This window comes from Barbus barbus (genome assembly GCF_936440315.1).
Source record: "Barbus barbus genome assembly, chromosome: 39".
NCBI classification, from domain to species: Eukaryota; Metazoa; Chordata; class Actinopteri; order Cypriniformes; family Cyprinidae; genus Barbus; species Barbus barbus.
Genome location: NC_136717.1, coordinates 11,148,188 through 11,164,996, shown reverse-complemented (window position 1 = coordinate 11,164,996; position 16,809 = coordinate 11,148,188). Strand labels below are relative to the sequence as shown.

The 16,809-nt window shown below is 37.9% G+C and overlaps 1 protein-coding gene across 1 annotated transcript in view; it reads left to right on the top strand.

Annotated features, from left to right (window-relative positions):
• The window catches only part of LOC306858358 (thyrotropin-releasing hormone-degrading ectoenzyme-like), a 120,485-nt gene that overhangs the window by 62,719 nt on the left and 40,957 nt on the right, over positions 1 to 16,809 (top strand). Inside the window, exons 6-8 of the mRNA XM_079398864.1 lie at positions 5,021 to 5,158; positions 8,839 to 8,904; positions 15,746 to 15,811. Coding sequence (XP_079254990.1) covers positions 5,021 to 5,158; positions 8,839 to 8,904; positions 15,746 to 15,811 — 270 coding nt within the window. The remainder of the gene's footprint in view (positions 1 to 5,020; positions 5,159 to 8,838; positions 8,905 to 15,745; positions 15,812 to 16,809) is intronic.

Below are 16,809 nucleotides of genomic sequence, written 5' to 3'. Positions count from 1 at the left end.
AAGCATGGCTTCAATTCACAATTCCCATCCGTCTCACAGGAGTCACAGGTTCAGTGGTTCTCTGAATGGTTGTTTAAGGGCCAAGAATTATTAGGTTATTTCACCAGACCAGGTGCATCCAAATCACCATCTCATGATATTCCTGTATTATAGGATGATAAACAAATCCAGGAGTGTTTGTGAACACAGGAGGAAGTCAAACACCTTCCATGGTTTTTCTATGCAGTCACTATATCTGAACATTATTAATCTTTCATGGGAATTTCTGGAGTACAGAGTCACAGCGAGAACAGGACTTCCACCTTCTTCCTCTAAAAAAAAGCTCCCACAGTTCCCATATATTTCTCTACATTAGGATCTGGATATCACAGTATATGGTAATTGTATCTGTCAGACTGTCAGTTTAATTATGGTAGCATATAGCATTCATTAGCATTCACATTTACCTGATCAAATTCTACATATCACTTTTATTTATTAATCAAATCCAATTTCTTAAAGTAAAAAATACCTTGATGAAATAGTTCAAGAACAAACAGTTCTTCCTCTAGAGCTGATTTCGTTTGAACGTAATGGTGTTAGTAATTAGCATAATGCTATCCCTGTCCAGCTTTAGTGGTCTGTAAAGCAGCTATTGTGATGCACTTGAGGCTTCACTCGTAAATGAAATAAGTACACAGGTCATGAGCACAGCAAAATGTAACCCAGTTTACCAATGTTTATGACACTGAGGGCTTCCAGTGTTTAAGACACTTTGCTATGAATTAGCAGTCATGCTAAATCAATCTGTTTGGATCTTCAGCACAATTACGAGCCACATCATTTTTATCATGAGCTAGTGTGAAGATTGCTGTAGGCTGTTGGTCATGACAGACCTGATGTGTCTTGGACTGGAAATAGTGTACACTTATGCCAGTGTATATGCTAAGTTCAAATGCTAAATTAAAGCAGTATAAAGCACTAAATTGCTATTGTTTATTTATTTTTCTAATCTGAATAAGATTATAGTCAATATAGTACCCTCGTTTGATATGTGTGTATACTTTAAGATCATACATTCACATTCACATTCATATAATAACCTTTCCATCTGTCTGTCCCATGTATTTCATACCTCTCCGCTCCAAGCCACCTTGGTTATGGGGCCAGCCAAGCAGAGAGACCATTTAGAGAACGTCATTTCAGGGAGCAATTGGGTTTTGATGGAAATACTTCAGTACGCTGATAGGATGACTGCAAGCATTTCCTTACCAAAATATGGATAAAATTGCATGTTTTAAGAGGAAGGAGTTGAAACAGGAACTGAAAACTCACAAGTGCACATAGAAATGTTAGAAATGCATTTGACACGGACCTGTAATAGGTAATTAAAACAGCCTATAGGTTCCTTCACCTGCTCATAACTACTGGACTGTTGGGTTTCCTCCACTTTCTCACATCCATCATGCTAGAGATGCTTTCAGAGAGGTTTGGTTACCCATAAGGCAATGCTCCAAAGCTGCTGACCAGGATGCCAGGCATCACTGCTGTCTCTGGCCTTAAAGCGGTTGATCAGTGTGAAACTTCAGGTGCATCTACAGCAGGTGATGACATTGAGACACTAATAAGCAGGATCTAAATGAAGTATCATTGGACGTAAAGACCTTGTTGAGAGCACATATGGGCCAGATGGAAGCTCTTCTCATTGCACTCATTTTATAGTGCACATTACGTGACTTGCATCAAATCAGCTCTACATCACCAGCTGTTCTATTTCTATGTTCTTTCTCGTTCTGTCTGTTTCTCTGTATTCACATTCACCATAAAGTTATACAAGTTCTTGAAGGCCTTATTTGCTATTGATTACGTGTATATATACACACGTGTATACATTAACCTTTAAGGCTCATATTAGTCTGGATAATCAAGTAACTGTCCATCAGAAAATAAGACACATACTGATAAGACAGCTGTCACACAGTCTTATCTTCCTGAAGACAACTTAAGTGATGATATAAATAGCTTGAGAAATTAGGACACTGATTTCTCTAGATGTCTCTACTTTCTCCAAGGTCTTCACTCTGAAGTTAAATATGAGGGATAAATTATTTCAGCAGTCCATTAAGCTTAAAAAGTTTCAGTTTTTTTATGTTTCACGAATATCTAAAGGTAATTGTACCTCAGATGTAATTCTATCGCAGGAAATTTGACCCTTCATTAGCTGATCAAAAATAAATTTGTGTCAAAGCCATCTGTCACGAATCTGGTCCATGCTCTCCCGGTCAACCACCACTAGAGGTCACCCATTCACCACATTGACTTTTTCACTCACAACACACTGGACTCCATTTCCCACAATCCATTGCACTGACGACACGCACAGCTGTTCACTATCTCGCCCACACCTGATTACCATTTCACTACCACTACCACTCACTATTTAAGCCTGGGACTTGTTCTTGCTCACCGCCGAGTATTGTTAGCCTGTCTGCACTACAAAGCGTTCTCTGTTCCTAGTTTTCCTCGTGGTTTTCCTGTGTTCTGATTCTTGCCCGTGTTCCTGGTTTTTTCTTCCTGCCTTGCCCTGTTTAGATATTGTACGCCGATCGTTGACTACGCCTGTTTCCTTGACCACGCTTCTGTCTTGCCCTCTACATACCTGTCTGCTGTTGGTTGACCCTGCCTGTCTTGACCATGTCCTATAATAAAGCTTTGTAAATGGATCCGTACGTCTCATCAGCCCTGATCAGCCCTAATCAGAACACAGGAAAACCACGAGGAAACCTAGGAACAGAGAACGCTTTGTAGTGCAGACAGGCTAACAATACTCGGCGGTGAGCAAGAGCAAGTCCCAGGCTTAAATAGTCAGTGGTAGTGATAGTGAAATGGTAATCAGGTGTGGGCGAGGTAGTGAACAGCTGTGTGTGTCGTCAGTGCAATGGATTGTGGGAAATGGAGTCCAGTGTGTTGTGAGTGAAAAAGTCAATGTGGTGAACGGGTGACCTCTAGTGGTGGTTGACCGGGAGAGCATGGACCAGATTCGTGACACCATCCAGCAGAAACTTTGATCTACAAATATCGTAAAAAGTCACAGATCAATCTTAGTTTGGAACTCAGATACAAATATTCTCTGTATTGATTTGTGTGACTTCTCATTTTTAGGTGAGTCTTTTTTCCCCCGTCTTATGTCATTTCATTAATTTAGCAAAGCGTCAGAATATGAAATGGGAAGGTTTGTTGAAGCGATCAGGGTCAGAAATGAACTTTTCCATTAAGGGGCAATATTTGCCCCCAGGAATTTATTTCCAGGGTAATTACCCCCATTTTGTTGGTATTTTTACCCAAAGCTCCTGTTATTTGCTGACCCTGTAAGGATTCACTGGGTTAATAGAAAATGTCTTATTATATTGACATAAAATTATGAATGATTCTGATGAACATTTGTTTCTTAAGTCATTTCCTTACGTTTTTTGTTTGAGCTCAAATCCCTTGATTAAAATATCCTGCTCTCTTGGATTAATGTCTTCAACGGGATTCTTAATCAAGCTGCCAAAAGCTTTAATTGGCAAGAATTATTCATAATGATGGAGAATAAAGGTGTAATAAAACATTCAGTGTATCAAAGCCAGATGTGTTTATAGCAGCTGATAGTGTTCTGGCTTTCTCTTAGTCACACACTTCTAATGCATATATAGATGAGAAAATAATAAAATAATAAAATCTTAATTTAGTGTCATTTTGAATTAGATAAGTCAGTGCAGAGATTTTGCCAGAGAGCCCATTATGAAGATGTTCTGGATATGAACCTGCAGTGTAATGCTTTCATTCATGTGATTTATATTTCATCCATTTTCATGTACGGTAACTGGCAAACCACCACTTTCAAATGAGCAGCAGGAAAACAGTGTCACTGCAGAGAAACACATTTGAAGTGACATACTGCCAAGTATGGTGACCCGTATTTGACTGAGCTGTATTAGAATTTGTGGTATTACATAATGTGTTTAGATCATTTTTTGTGTTTAGATTAAAATAGAAGTTGTTCAACAAAACTGGAGCAAGAATTTATTAATATATTTAAATATTTAATGAACATTACATATCTGTGATTATTATGTGTAATAAACTATGTTTGTATATTTACATTATACACAAAGGTTATTCAAAGAAAAATAGTACCATGGTAATTTTTTATTTAACTGCCTACTTGTGGTTTATTTTCTGATTCTATTATTTTTAAAGTTAAAAAAGTAAAACATCAGTCCAGACTTCCTAAAAATAGGGAATAAGCTGGAACCAGAACGACTTTATTTGAGATTGTGACTCTCTGCTGATCCACAGACACAGGGAATGATGAGGGTCTTTTTCATCTGACCCAAAACTTCTACCTGTCTTTATAGTGAATCCTACAGGGAGACATTTGATCAGAGCAGAGAGACATTGAAACCCTCCGCACAAATCAAACACACACACACACACACGTTTGTTTTTGTGAAAATTGGCGACATCCCATAGGCGTAATGGTTTTTGTACTGTACAAACTGTTTGTGCTATTGCCCTACACCAACCCTACACCTACACTTAGCCCTCACAGCAGACTGTGCATTTCAACTTTCCCCCAAAAAACCTCACTCTGTATCATTTAAAAGTGTTTTGAAAAGTGGGGACATGGGTCAATGTCCTGAAAAGTCACCTTCACCTTGTAATACCTGTGTCATTATACTAATTTATGTCGTCATTTGTCACAAAAACTCTCGTGCGCACACACACACACACACACACAGCAGTGTTTCTCTCGTGAGTGAGTCGTGTCAGCTCTCGTGTGTTGGCAGTGAATGTTTATCATATCAGTGGATTGCGGGAAGCTGCTGCAGGAATAAAGGCTTCAGTCGTGAGAACTATGAGCTGGATTTTCCCATAACCACTTTCTAATTTCATTTATAGAGCAGCTCAACCTGATTTTTACAGAAGATTTAATGTGACACTTTTATGTTTGATACTGTAAAACAGAATAAAGTCTCTGTCTGTCTGTCATCCACAGGAGAAGCAGAGGTTTCTGACTGATGTTCTTCATGAGGTGATGTTACTGGACGGTTTGGCCAGTTCTCATCCGATCTCTCAGGAAGTGTTTGAAGCCACAGACATCGACAGAGTGTTTGACTGGATCGCGTATAAGAAGGCAAGAGAATCTCTCATCAGCTCCTACAGGCTTCAGCTGCATGATGGAAATGATTATAAACCTTTAATATCGAGCTGAGCTGAATGAACTGGTTTATACTCAAAACTGAACAGAAATAAAGTTCAGTGCAATTCCACATTCATTTCAGCAGAAGAGAAACAATGACTTTGTAAAATAGCAGTATCGTCAGTGTAAATCAGTCAGTTATTTATGTCAGGACTTCACCGTTAAACATAATCCAGTAAAAAGTCCAGTAAACACCTCTCTTTGCTCGTTATTTTTCTCCCAGCTAAAGACTTCTCAGTATATCTTTGAGAATTGTAAATGGAGTCGCGTTGTTATAAGTCTTTTCACACACACAAGAAACACAGTTTAATTAAAAACGTGTTTTTTAGTAAGTCGAGGACAGAAACTGTTACGCTGAGAGATTGTAAGGTTTTGTGTCCCCTGGGGACTTCAGCTTCACAATAAACATTTCATCTCAGACCAGACGACGTCTAATTACCTCTTTCTTATTGGAACATACTTTAAATAACTCCAGCGCCCAAATATATCCTCTCATCCTGAACATCTGAAAGCCATTAAAGGCACAAAGAGCAGTAAAGAAAAATCATTGTCCTCTATCAGAGTTCAAACGCAGATAAAATCTTCCATCCACTGAAAATCTGAGTTTCTGCTCCAACTCTCCCTCCAACAGTTAGCCAATGCAAAGCCGGATTCTGATTGGTTCTTGCTGTTCCTCAAGCCCCTCCCCCTGTTTCCCTACAGGCTCTATGGTGTTATGAACTCTGTCAGTCAAACTGCAGTGATCCTGACACCCAGCCGTCCCTCATCACTTCCTCCTCACACTCTAAGGACTCTGATTTCCCACAACACATCCCATGAGCCCTCAGCGCTAACAGGAAGTGACACTCATCACACAGGCTGTAGAGGATGGGATGTGGAGAGATAGGAAATAGATGCTGTCAAATGAGCATGTCAAAGTCACTCAAAGTCAGAAAGATACAAATTTATGAAACTGCAGAAATCAGCAGGACGAGCGTTATGGAGTTCTTGTTTAGACAAACCTTGAATACTTGAAAAGAAGAGCTGCTGAAAAAAAAGCAGGGTCACAGTTAATAACTAAACTTTTATTAAATATTGTTAAACAGGTTCTGCTGTGTAGAAGCATGTTAATTTAATTTAATTTCCAAAAATGCAAATTAATATTACAACTGTCATGAATTCTGTCCATAGACTTCCATCCGCTAGCCACCAGAGATCGCTCTTCCATTACATTGGCTTTCACGCCACACAGACTGTTACACATCACTCTGGACTGCATTTCCCATCATCTATTGCAGACAACTGTAACCAATCACACGCTCACCTGAATGCTATCACGCACACACACTAGCTGTGTCTCATTTAGAAGACTGCGTCCTCCGGGGGTCGAATCCTCTGGAGGTTGCATCCTCTGTAGGATGCGTAATGTATACGAAGTGTCCTCAACTTAGAATTAAACGAGACTGCCTTCATAGGACGGGCGGAAAAGGAAACAGGAAGTATCACGTTGATTTGCCAACACATTTAGAGCATCGTTGCACTCTCACACTACTTATTTATAAATTTGGAAAGCAATTTGAAAAAAAAAAATGCTTTTACTTGTTTTATTTTGCTCAATGTTTGAGGAGCTGCAGCGTACATACAACAGACATCTGAGAAAAACAGAGAAACAAAGGAGGAGGATATTAAGAACAAAGTTTATCTGTTTTTACTGGAGGCACTTTAAGTTAAGTTGAAAACACCACATCTGCGCTTGTGTGTACATCTGCGAGCGCCGGCATTTTTCAAATTAACAACGGTTGTTTATGGTGACGCAAAGAATTGTGGGTTATCTGTAGCAACGAAGGATACACCTGATGCATCCTACGAATTCCTGTGAAAGACAGGAAAGTCACATTCGAAGGTCGCATTCGGAGTGTCCTACTTGCTTTTCTGAAATGAGACAGCCTGGATGACGTATGCACCCTTCGGATGAGACCTCCGGAGGACCCAGCCTTCTAAATGAGACACAGCTACTATATTACACCCACTCAGATCGTTCTCAAACTGCCAAATATTGTTCTGTGTTTATCACTCTCCAAGTGTTAGCTGCTTTACGAAGCCATTCTATGTTTTCTTAGTCTCAGTCTAGTTTATCTTATTTATTGCCTGAATTATTCGTATCTTGATCTTTGTCAGTGTATTTTGGATTGCCCTATTGTCTTGCTGTTTGGACTCTGTTTGCCCCTGCGTTTACAGATTACCTCTGTTGTCAAGCCCTCTGGATTCTGTTCTCCGATCAATGACACACGCTAGCCGTAGGAATACTTTTTTTTTCTTGCCTTTTACATATCTGTTTGCTGATGCTCGACACTGCCTGTTTCTGACCATGTCTGTTAATAAAAGCTTTGCGTATGGATACGCACATCTCTCGTCTCGTTCGCCCTGTTACAACAGCAGTCATTCATAACCACAAATTCATTCGCCTAAAAGAAGTCCCACCAACAGAACAATAGAATTATGTAGGGATTCACAATATTGTATTTTTCCCAATATCCAATATGTCGATATTTTTCAAATCATTTTGGCCGATACTGATACCGATACCGATATATTTCCTTTTTGTTTGGAAACAACACCAAGTCTCTCCTGTGCAGAAATTATAAGCAAAATATTTTTAATTTGGTTAGTTTTTAACAAGAACTTATTTATTAGAATTAAATAAACCATAATGAAGGTTTTTTGACAGCACATTGAAGCTTTGAAAATAACTAGAAATAAATTATATATGAATAGTTAAATTTTTCCCCAAGAAAGATGCCGTGTTAACCCTAACATTTTATTTTATTTATAAGATTTAACATTTGTAGATGGCCTAAAGCAAAAGAGTTGTAAAAATCTTTTAGAGCTTATGATTTGTTTAAAAAATAAAACATATTACACATTAATGAATAAATCATATAAATCAAATAAAATTATTTAATTTAGTGTCTTGTTTTTTTCATGCAAGCTATAGCTTCTGACCTTTAAATCAAAACATACTCTTTATTTTATGACATCAATTACTGCTTTATTTAATCAGAAGCACAGTCTAAATGTTACTTGTGTAGGCTATTTTACTTTTAATTTAATTAGAAGTAGGCCAACAGCACCCCCTAAAACACCCCCTTAAAACTCCTTACCAAACGGACGTTAGGACCCAGGGGGAGGCCGTCACTGCTGTCGCTTTGCTTCAAGAATGAGCCACACTGTTGATGTGATGTAATCACTAGCACACCCTGAGCACATGTGAGTTAATGTATTCCTCTTACCGGCAAGACATATCGACATAATTTTTCATATCGGGTGATGCCGATATTTACATTTAAAGCCATTATCGGCCGATTCCGAGTCCGATAATATTGTGCATCCCTAGAATTATGATTTTGTCAACTGTCCATTTCAAATTACACATAATTATGTATGGACAAATTAATATAAGCGCTTTTAAAAATATAAGCTACACATTTTTTATTTTAAACCCTACAGAATGTCATGCCCCGTTGACTTCCATTGTAGGTGGATTACTGTACTTTCATACTGTATATTTTGTGATTAAATTAATGTGTAGAGAAGAGCTTTTACTGAATGTGTGTGTGTTTCTGGTGTGTCTGCAGGGAGCCGCTCTGATCCGAATGCTGGCTAATGTCATGGGACAGCCGCTATTCCAGAGAGGCCTCAATGTAAGTCAATAGTTTTCTTTCATCTTCTCTCTTTGTGGTCACAGATGAATTAACATGTATGTTTGTTTTACTCCTAATGGATTGTGGCATAATACCTAAAATACTTCTCAATTAATTTTTCTCAAAAACTCAATCCTTGTTAAATCCTGTGAATGAGAGCTGATTGTGTTACAAATGAATCGCACCATTTAACACTTGAATATCTCAGTGAATGTTCAGTTTCTCAAGTCCCCTCAGGTTGCTCTGAGTGTCTCGTATGTTTGAGAGATCATGCAGCCGTGTCGGTTTACATGTGTTTCTTTATCTTTAGAGCTACAACAGCTTGTTGTCACATCACGCGCTGCCATCACGCTTGAGGTGAAAGCAGCACAATCAGACAAGTGATTAAATGTGTTTAATTTAATATCTGAAACTTTTACAATCAGAAGTTTCAGAATCATTCTCTGTGTTAAACCGGTTTACAGTAATGGTGAAACACATCCGCTGCATTAAAACACATATACTGTATCTGATATTGTGTAGATGGCTGATATTATGTAGAGTGTTTTTAAGTTCTCTGAAGCTCATTCTGTGTCCATCTAGCAGTCAGACCTCCTCTGGAGTGAACAGCAGAACTCCTCAAGTATTATTAGAGAGTATTAATAGTTTTGTGGACACCATATGGCTGCTACATGAAGCTACATCCTGTAATGTGGTTAAAGGATCTGGGCCGTGAACAAACAGGTTTGAATCCAGTGAGAGTCAGTCTGTAAATGAATAAATGTAAATGAGTTTAGGTAAAAATCTCTCCTCCTTTAATGTGAGAGTTCACAAAGATTCAGAGGTGCAAGGCTCACATGCAGATTCCTCACCTTCACATAAATCACTTTTCAAAATATCCATAACTCGTTTTCTTTCTTTATGCCTGAGATGCTGTAAAAAAATCTGACAGTTTCAGAGTTGTTTTCTGGGTTATTTTTGTTATTGTGGTTTAATGTTGCTATTAGTGTTTGGAAGCACAATCAGGTCATGTTTTCTGCAGAGCAACACATTTAATGCTTTTACAGATGTAGAATCTGCGCATACAAGCTTTATATCACAGCACAAATATATGTCAGACCAACAGACTGACGTGTCTAATGCAAACATACTGTATGTGTCCATTTATCTTAGCTATAACTGTAATTAGTGAGCTTGGTTTTGTGCAATATATACTATAGTAAAATGTCTGTTTTAGGCACAGGATATTTTATCTTATATGAAAATAAAAAAGAACACAATGAAACATTTTTGATTTAAATAAGCAGAAACATAAAATTATAAAATAATTTAATTTTAATTATTGTATTAATTAATAATTGAAAATAAAATGATTTCATTTTACTATGCTATTGTTTTCTTTTTTTTTTTTTTGCTATTTATTGTTTATTTTTAATCTTTTTGTTGTACAACCCAAATTCCGGAAATGTTGGGACATTTGTTAAATTTGACTTTTGAATCCAACTATTTTGAGACCTGTCGCAGGCATCAAATTTGAAATGAGCTCATTTTGTGCATAAAATTGCAAACTTTCTCACTTTAAACATTTGTTATGTTATGCATGTTCTATTGTGAATAAAATATTAGCTAACTTGATTTGAAATTCTTTTAGTTTTAATTTTATTAAAATTTAAAAAAACGTCCTAACATTTCTGGAATTTGGGTTGTATTATCTGTTTACATTATTATTATTATTATTTTTATATTGTATTTTCTTATATTAATCAGTTTGATCACAGTTGTATTTATTTATTTATTTGTTTTCTTTTCTCTTTTTTGTACCTTATATTAATCATAGTTTCTTCTTAATGCTGAATATAGTGCCTTATGAACTCCGAAACTGCTCTAGATCTGAAAGTCTGAGTATTTAGGAGGAGAGGCACAACCTCACACATATTCCAGTGATCCAGCTCGTCTGCTGTCTGTCTTCGTCTGTTCACTGAGGCTCTCTCTCTCAGTGTCTGTCTTTTGCTCTGTGTGGCATCTCTTCTCCTCCTCGTGTCGCTGCATAATTGAAGCAGCAGACAGTTGTGAATGCTGAACAGTTCAGAAGCAGCAGACGGGCTTTAGTCTCATCCGGACCAGCATTACCCATCCCTCTCACTCTCTCTCTCTGTGAGGATGAGGGCGTCTTCATTGGTAAATGGTGGATGGGCTGCTGATGCAGGTGGATGAATGCCTCTTATAAAAGAATAGAGGGAGTCATAAATGAGGTCTGAATGGCTTCTGAGGCTCATACAGCTGACTGGAGTGATGAAGCACCCGCGTCTCATTTACACACACTGCCCATTGTTTTTAAAATCACTTTCAGATGGATCATATTAGAGGATGTAGGAAATATTCATTCTGGAAATGTAAAATGCTTGACCTATGAATAGCAGAGGACAAGTACGCTCCTGCCCTGGAGAAATAAACTTCAGCGTGTTACAGTCCATCTTCATTCTCTGGATGTGATTTTGAACTGCTGGAAGCTTCTTCCCTGGATTCGGTGCTTCATAGTCCTGTCTGTCGGCTCTCAGCAGCTTCCTGACTTGGAGAATGGCAGTCTGTGAGATTCCCTGCTGATGTTGTGGGCTAATAATTCGTTCTGAACACAGATGATACAGGCAGATACTCCTCGATTCAATTTCCCAATATTCTGGAACACAGAGAAGATCCATTTTTCCATCTTCCTCTTCTTCTCCCAGCAGCCCCTCTGGCTTGGCTGTTCCGGCTCATTATTACTCTCTCTCTTATGGGAACTTTCAGTATCTCTGTCTGTCTCTGTGTGATTGATGGGAAGAGTAGGTAAACACAGCACCTCTCCAAACAATCTACCTCCATTGCCTCAAAATTACTTTCATATGCAAGAAAATTGTAGACATATTTCTTCTTGTATTACTTTTGAGGGAACTCATTTAGTTGCATGAATAATGAATTATTTATGATATGCTTTGATTGTTGTGGTGAAGGCTCTCGCTGAATACTCGTGTTTTAGCTCCGGGGGTTTTACATATCGAAAGTGATCAATCTTTTGTCTGCCTTTGTAAGTAATTTGACTTTGCGAATCAGAAACCAAAACCGAATGTGGTTATAATATCTGATGACGAAACGCTCGGGATATTATTCTGTCTTGGAGAGTGTCAGAGGAGTAACTAGCCATAGCTAATTAGAGTAAATTAATTACACACTCAACCATCCCACTGGAATCTGTTGAGTTATGAAGTAAAACTTTAGAAAAAAGTGAAATGACCATCAAAAAGATTAATAATAATAATAATAATATATATATATATTATAATAATTTTGACCCATGCAATGGATTTTTGGCTATTGCTACAAATATACCCCAGTGACTTAAGACTGGTTTTGTGGTCCAGGGTCACATATGTAAACAGTAAACAGCTGCCAGGATTGTCTGTTTCCTGTCTCTCTATAAAAGCTTTTGGTCACTAAACAGTGGTGGATAGCAACATAGTAATTAAAATACACAATTTTAGGCCAAGCAGACTGGAAAATGTCAACACCAACATAAAGTGGCTCTGACTGGTCCCTCGCTGCCATGCAAATCCATGTAAATGAGCAGAGTAGGAATGTCATTCTGCCACAATCACATTCAGCGTGCAATTTCTACCTTCTGAATGAGACTGGATTGCAGGGACAGTGGTCAAATATAGAATTAAATGTCCTTAGACAATCACAAAATGCAACAATTGACCAATCAGTGTGAAGTATTCATGATAATAATAAAAATCCAAATTTCATAGTAAGGTTGTTCCGTCTAGGATTTCAGTCTAATAGCATTTATTTATGTAGTTGTTAATTTCAGAATGGTTACCAGTTTGAAATGTTTTAAGCAGCAGCAACAACAACAACAACAGAAAAAAAATCATTAAAATTGTAAATAATAATAATAATAATCAAAAATGAATTTTAATTAAAATGAGAAAACATGGTCATTGGGGTATTTATTTAACAAAAATATTATATTTACATTCAAGTTAATCTATAATATATCTATATATCTATATCGCTCTTTTGCATCTGACTGACTGACTGGGACTGATATGGCAACTAGATTTTATTTTTACTCCTTCTACCTCTTGCTGTGGCAGTCAGCAGAACACATCAGTGTCAAAATAATGACAACACACTGTGACGGCCCTATCAGAGGCAAGATTGGAACACATGGTCACTTCGCTTCAGGGCAATAACTCTACTGATGGAGGAGAGAGAAAGGAAGAGGAATTGATCTGGTTTAAAACAGATTCATCTGGATGGTAACATGAATCTGGTTCTGCTCCAGACTCAAATCCCAGACTCTCGGAGAGCTCAACAGAGCATGTAGAGAGATGAAGGCCAGCTGGACTGGGTCACGCTTTCAGGATCCCAATGCAATTTGCTCAGACCTCTCAGCATGACGCCTGTTCACGTTTCAACAAGTGCCCATTTTGATTCGATTCATGAAGCAAAGGCTTAAATAACGGCCTTATTAAAGGAATAGTTCATCCCAAAACGCTGCCGTGATCTTCTCACAATCATGCAATTGCAAATCCTTTTTTTTTCTTCTGTTATTCACTTAAAATCCACCCCTCTTTAAGAGCCAGTGAAGTGTGTCTGCAGTAATGGTATTGACTACTGGTATTGTTGATGTTTAATACTGTGGAAAATTTGACCTTTTTGGTCTGTTTAGCACACAAAGATAGCTTATGACTTAAGAAGAGTTTAAAAACATGAATATAGTCTATGTTTTGGGTGTATTGAAAAGAGCAGCCTGGACATTCTGCAGAATATCTCCATTTGTGTTCTACAGAAGACATCAACCAGTATTAGCAGAGAACATGCAGTTTTTTGTCAGCATGTTCTCTTGGCTCCAGCAATAGCAAGCGGATTACAGTTGATGGGTTTATCGCTCACGGTCACTCAAGAGTTATCGAAGAATCTCGTATACACCAGGCAAAAGGCTTCCCACCAGATGTTCTTATCAGATGCATGTAAATGTGCTCTCCAGAATCTGACTCCTTCTTCATGTCGCCCACCACCTGTATCACTGGGACTCCAGGGCAGAACAGACACACTGAAAATGTAGCGTTTGGCGTTCAACAGATTAAAGTCTGTTAGCAGTTAAATGAACACCCACCGGTGTCTTAGCTTCAATAATACAACACAATACAGATATTACATCCACTTTTCTATGCAGATTTGTCCGTGTTTGATGTCAAGGCACTTGTAATAGAATACTGTACATTAAAGAGGATGACTGCTAAAGAGTTGGATTATCATGCTAAACATGACTCTCAAAAAAGTCTCAAAAAACGAGTATGATGTATGACAGAGTATTTCTTGACAGAGTATTTCTGTGCCAAATGCGCTCATTCAGGGTTCATATAAGTTTCGGAAAGTTGTTTTTTTTCAGAGTATGGCCATGAATGACATCATAAAGGGTGAAATTCCTTATATGGGAACTTCTGTAGGAAAAGCAAGAGCACACATCAACCAGGGGTGGATTTCCCAAAACCGTTGTTAGATAAATATAGTTGTTAGTTCTGTTGAACTCTATTTGTAACAATGGAACTTGCGACCATAGTTGCTTTTGGGAAACGCATCGGAGTGAGAGCAAAAGCATTATTCGGGTTACGGAAGTTCTGAAGTTAGTACGGAAGCTCGAGAAAGATTTTACATTTTGTTTTTGACCACAAAATCAACGAATGTCACCAAAGAAGTGTGTTTTTGGTTGTGAAGGAAAGATAACCTTGTTCAGCTTCCCAAAGAACCCATCTTTAAGGGAATTATTTATGTCAGACAATCACTATTCGAATGCTTTGCGTGCTCGTGACTCTTTTTTACCTTTATTCTACACCCCTCTGATGATTTCCTGGTTTTATCAAGCCCATATACGGTTTTATCCAGATTAAAGCTGTAATACAACGTTTAACGCTTCTCATAGCAGGGAGACACGAGGAACAGGATTAAGAAATACTGCTTTACAACATTGATTTTGAAACTTGTGAATCCAGTAGAATCGTTTCGTTAGAAGACAGAATCGTGATTCACATGAATAGATTTTTTCCATGCACCCCTAGTTTTGACAGCATGGCAACAACTCTTCCTCTTCTCTGAAGCAGCACAACATGGCCCCGCCCCCTTTGTTGCATGTTCCTATGAGCCATTTTTGTAGGCATTAAACTGCCATAATTTTAGAAGACGATATCTCCGTTTGCATTGAACTTTCAGCATTGTAACTTTGCAGATATTATGCTCAAACAGCAACATTACACACTAACTAAAGTTAAAAAAGTGAAATCACAATCAACCACCCCTTTAATAGGTATTCAAGATTAACATGAGATTCAAACTGAAGTACCACATGTGAATACAACTACTGCATGTATTATTATGATTAGTATATACTATTACATTACTTTTTTTTTGTACTGTAAGAGTATTTACGTTTTTACTAAGCGAATAAATCGTTTTTTCCTGTTAATTTTTCAAAACTTTAGGTGTGTATTTTAATATGAACAACTGACCATCTTAAAAGTCTAGAAAGAAACTCATGAAGTAAAATCATGTTGCTGATTTGTATGTTGCTCATTTAGTTACATGCTGATGCAGCATTGATGCGAACAACATAATCAGTCTCTAATTGGCCTCCTTATGGTCCTCCTTGAACTGCCAGCCAATCACACCCAAACATCTGCTGCTAATTTGCATACGTTCAGCTTGAATTGAGAGGATTAGTAATGTTATTGTTTGATCTTATTGGTTTCCCAAGTTCACCGTTCCCGTCCAAGTCCAATTTATTTCTCTTCCAATATTGATCTCGGTCTCTGTCTGTTTGCAGGATTACTTGATGACGCACATGTACGGAAACGCGGCGAGAGACGACTTGTGGAACAAATTCTCCGAGGTGAGATTTTATGCATTTTTTGGGTGGGAGACCTCCATCCACGAGCAGGAATCAGTGCTGGGGTCAGTGAGTGTTGAGTGGCGAGTGAAATTGTGTTCAACCTACTTAAATTCACCCAGTGCATCTCCTGCAGGCAGGTGTTCAGAGATTCACATGCTGCATATAGGTCAGAGGCCATTATATAACTGCACATCATCAAATTTATGCCAATACACCACCTACTCACATCAACACATAAGGGTTTTATGGAAATGCCACATGGGAAAGAGGCATTTCCAATTTACATATTCCATATGGAGGCTGTGTTGTGTTTAATAGTCTCGCTTTTACACTTGAGGTTTCTCTTAGAATGGAAACGTTCTCTGCAGGGAAAGGTCACATATTGATCCAGAAATCAACCTGCTTCATGCAAATGTTCACAGATACTGAAAATGAAGGCTTGCTGCTACTGCTGATTCTGGTGATTTTAATTAACTTATAAATTAGTTGAACCTTATCAGACCCGATTAGTGAAGTGTCACATAATTGCTGACAAGCCTGATGAGCTTCTCAAAATTAAACATGAGCATCTGCCCTTCAGCTCAGGTGTAGCCAAGAATAACCCAAGAAAAATCTTCTGCTGAAGGAAAGTTGACCTATTTAGATGCTTCACTCGGGCCTCAAAAATACAGTTCTTATTAGGTTTGGCAAGAGTGCCTCCCTCCTGACAGAAACACTGATCTGCTGATTCAGTTTTTCTGTCTTTTTGTAATACCATAGCGGGTTTAGCAACTATGTGCCTTTCCCATAATTCCTTCAGTTTAGTTACCGAAACAACAAATGCTGCAATGCTAATGCAAAGTTTCTAATTTAAATAACAACTTGTTTAAATTATAAATAATTATAAATAATACAGACTTATTTTAAAACCATAGCTATCTAATATGTAAGATTTTAGCTTTTTAAGAGGCACATGGAAAAAGCTTAAACCACTAAAAGTAGGAGCAAGAGGAACTGCT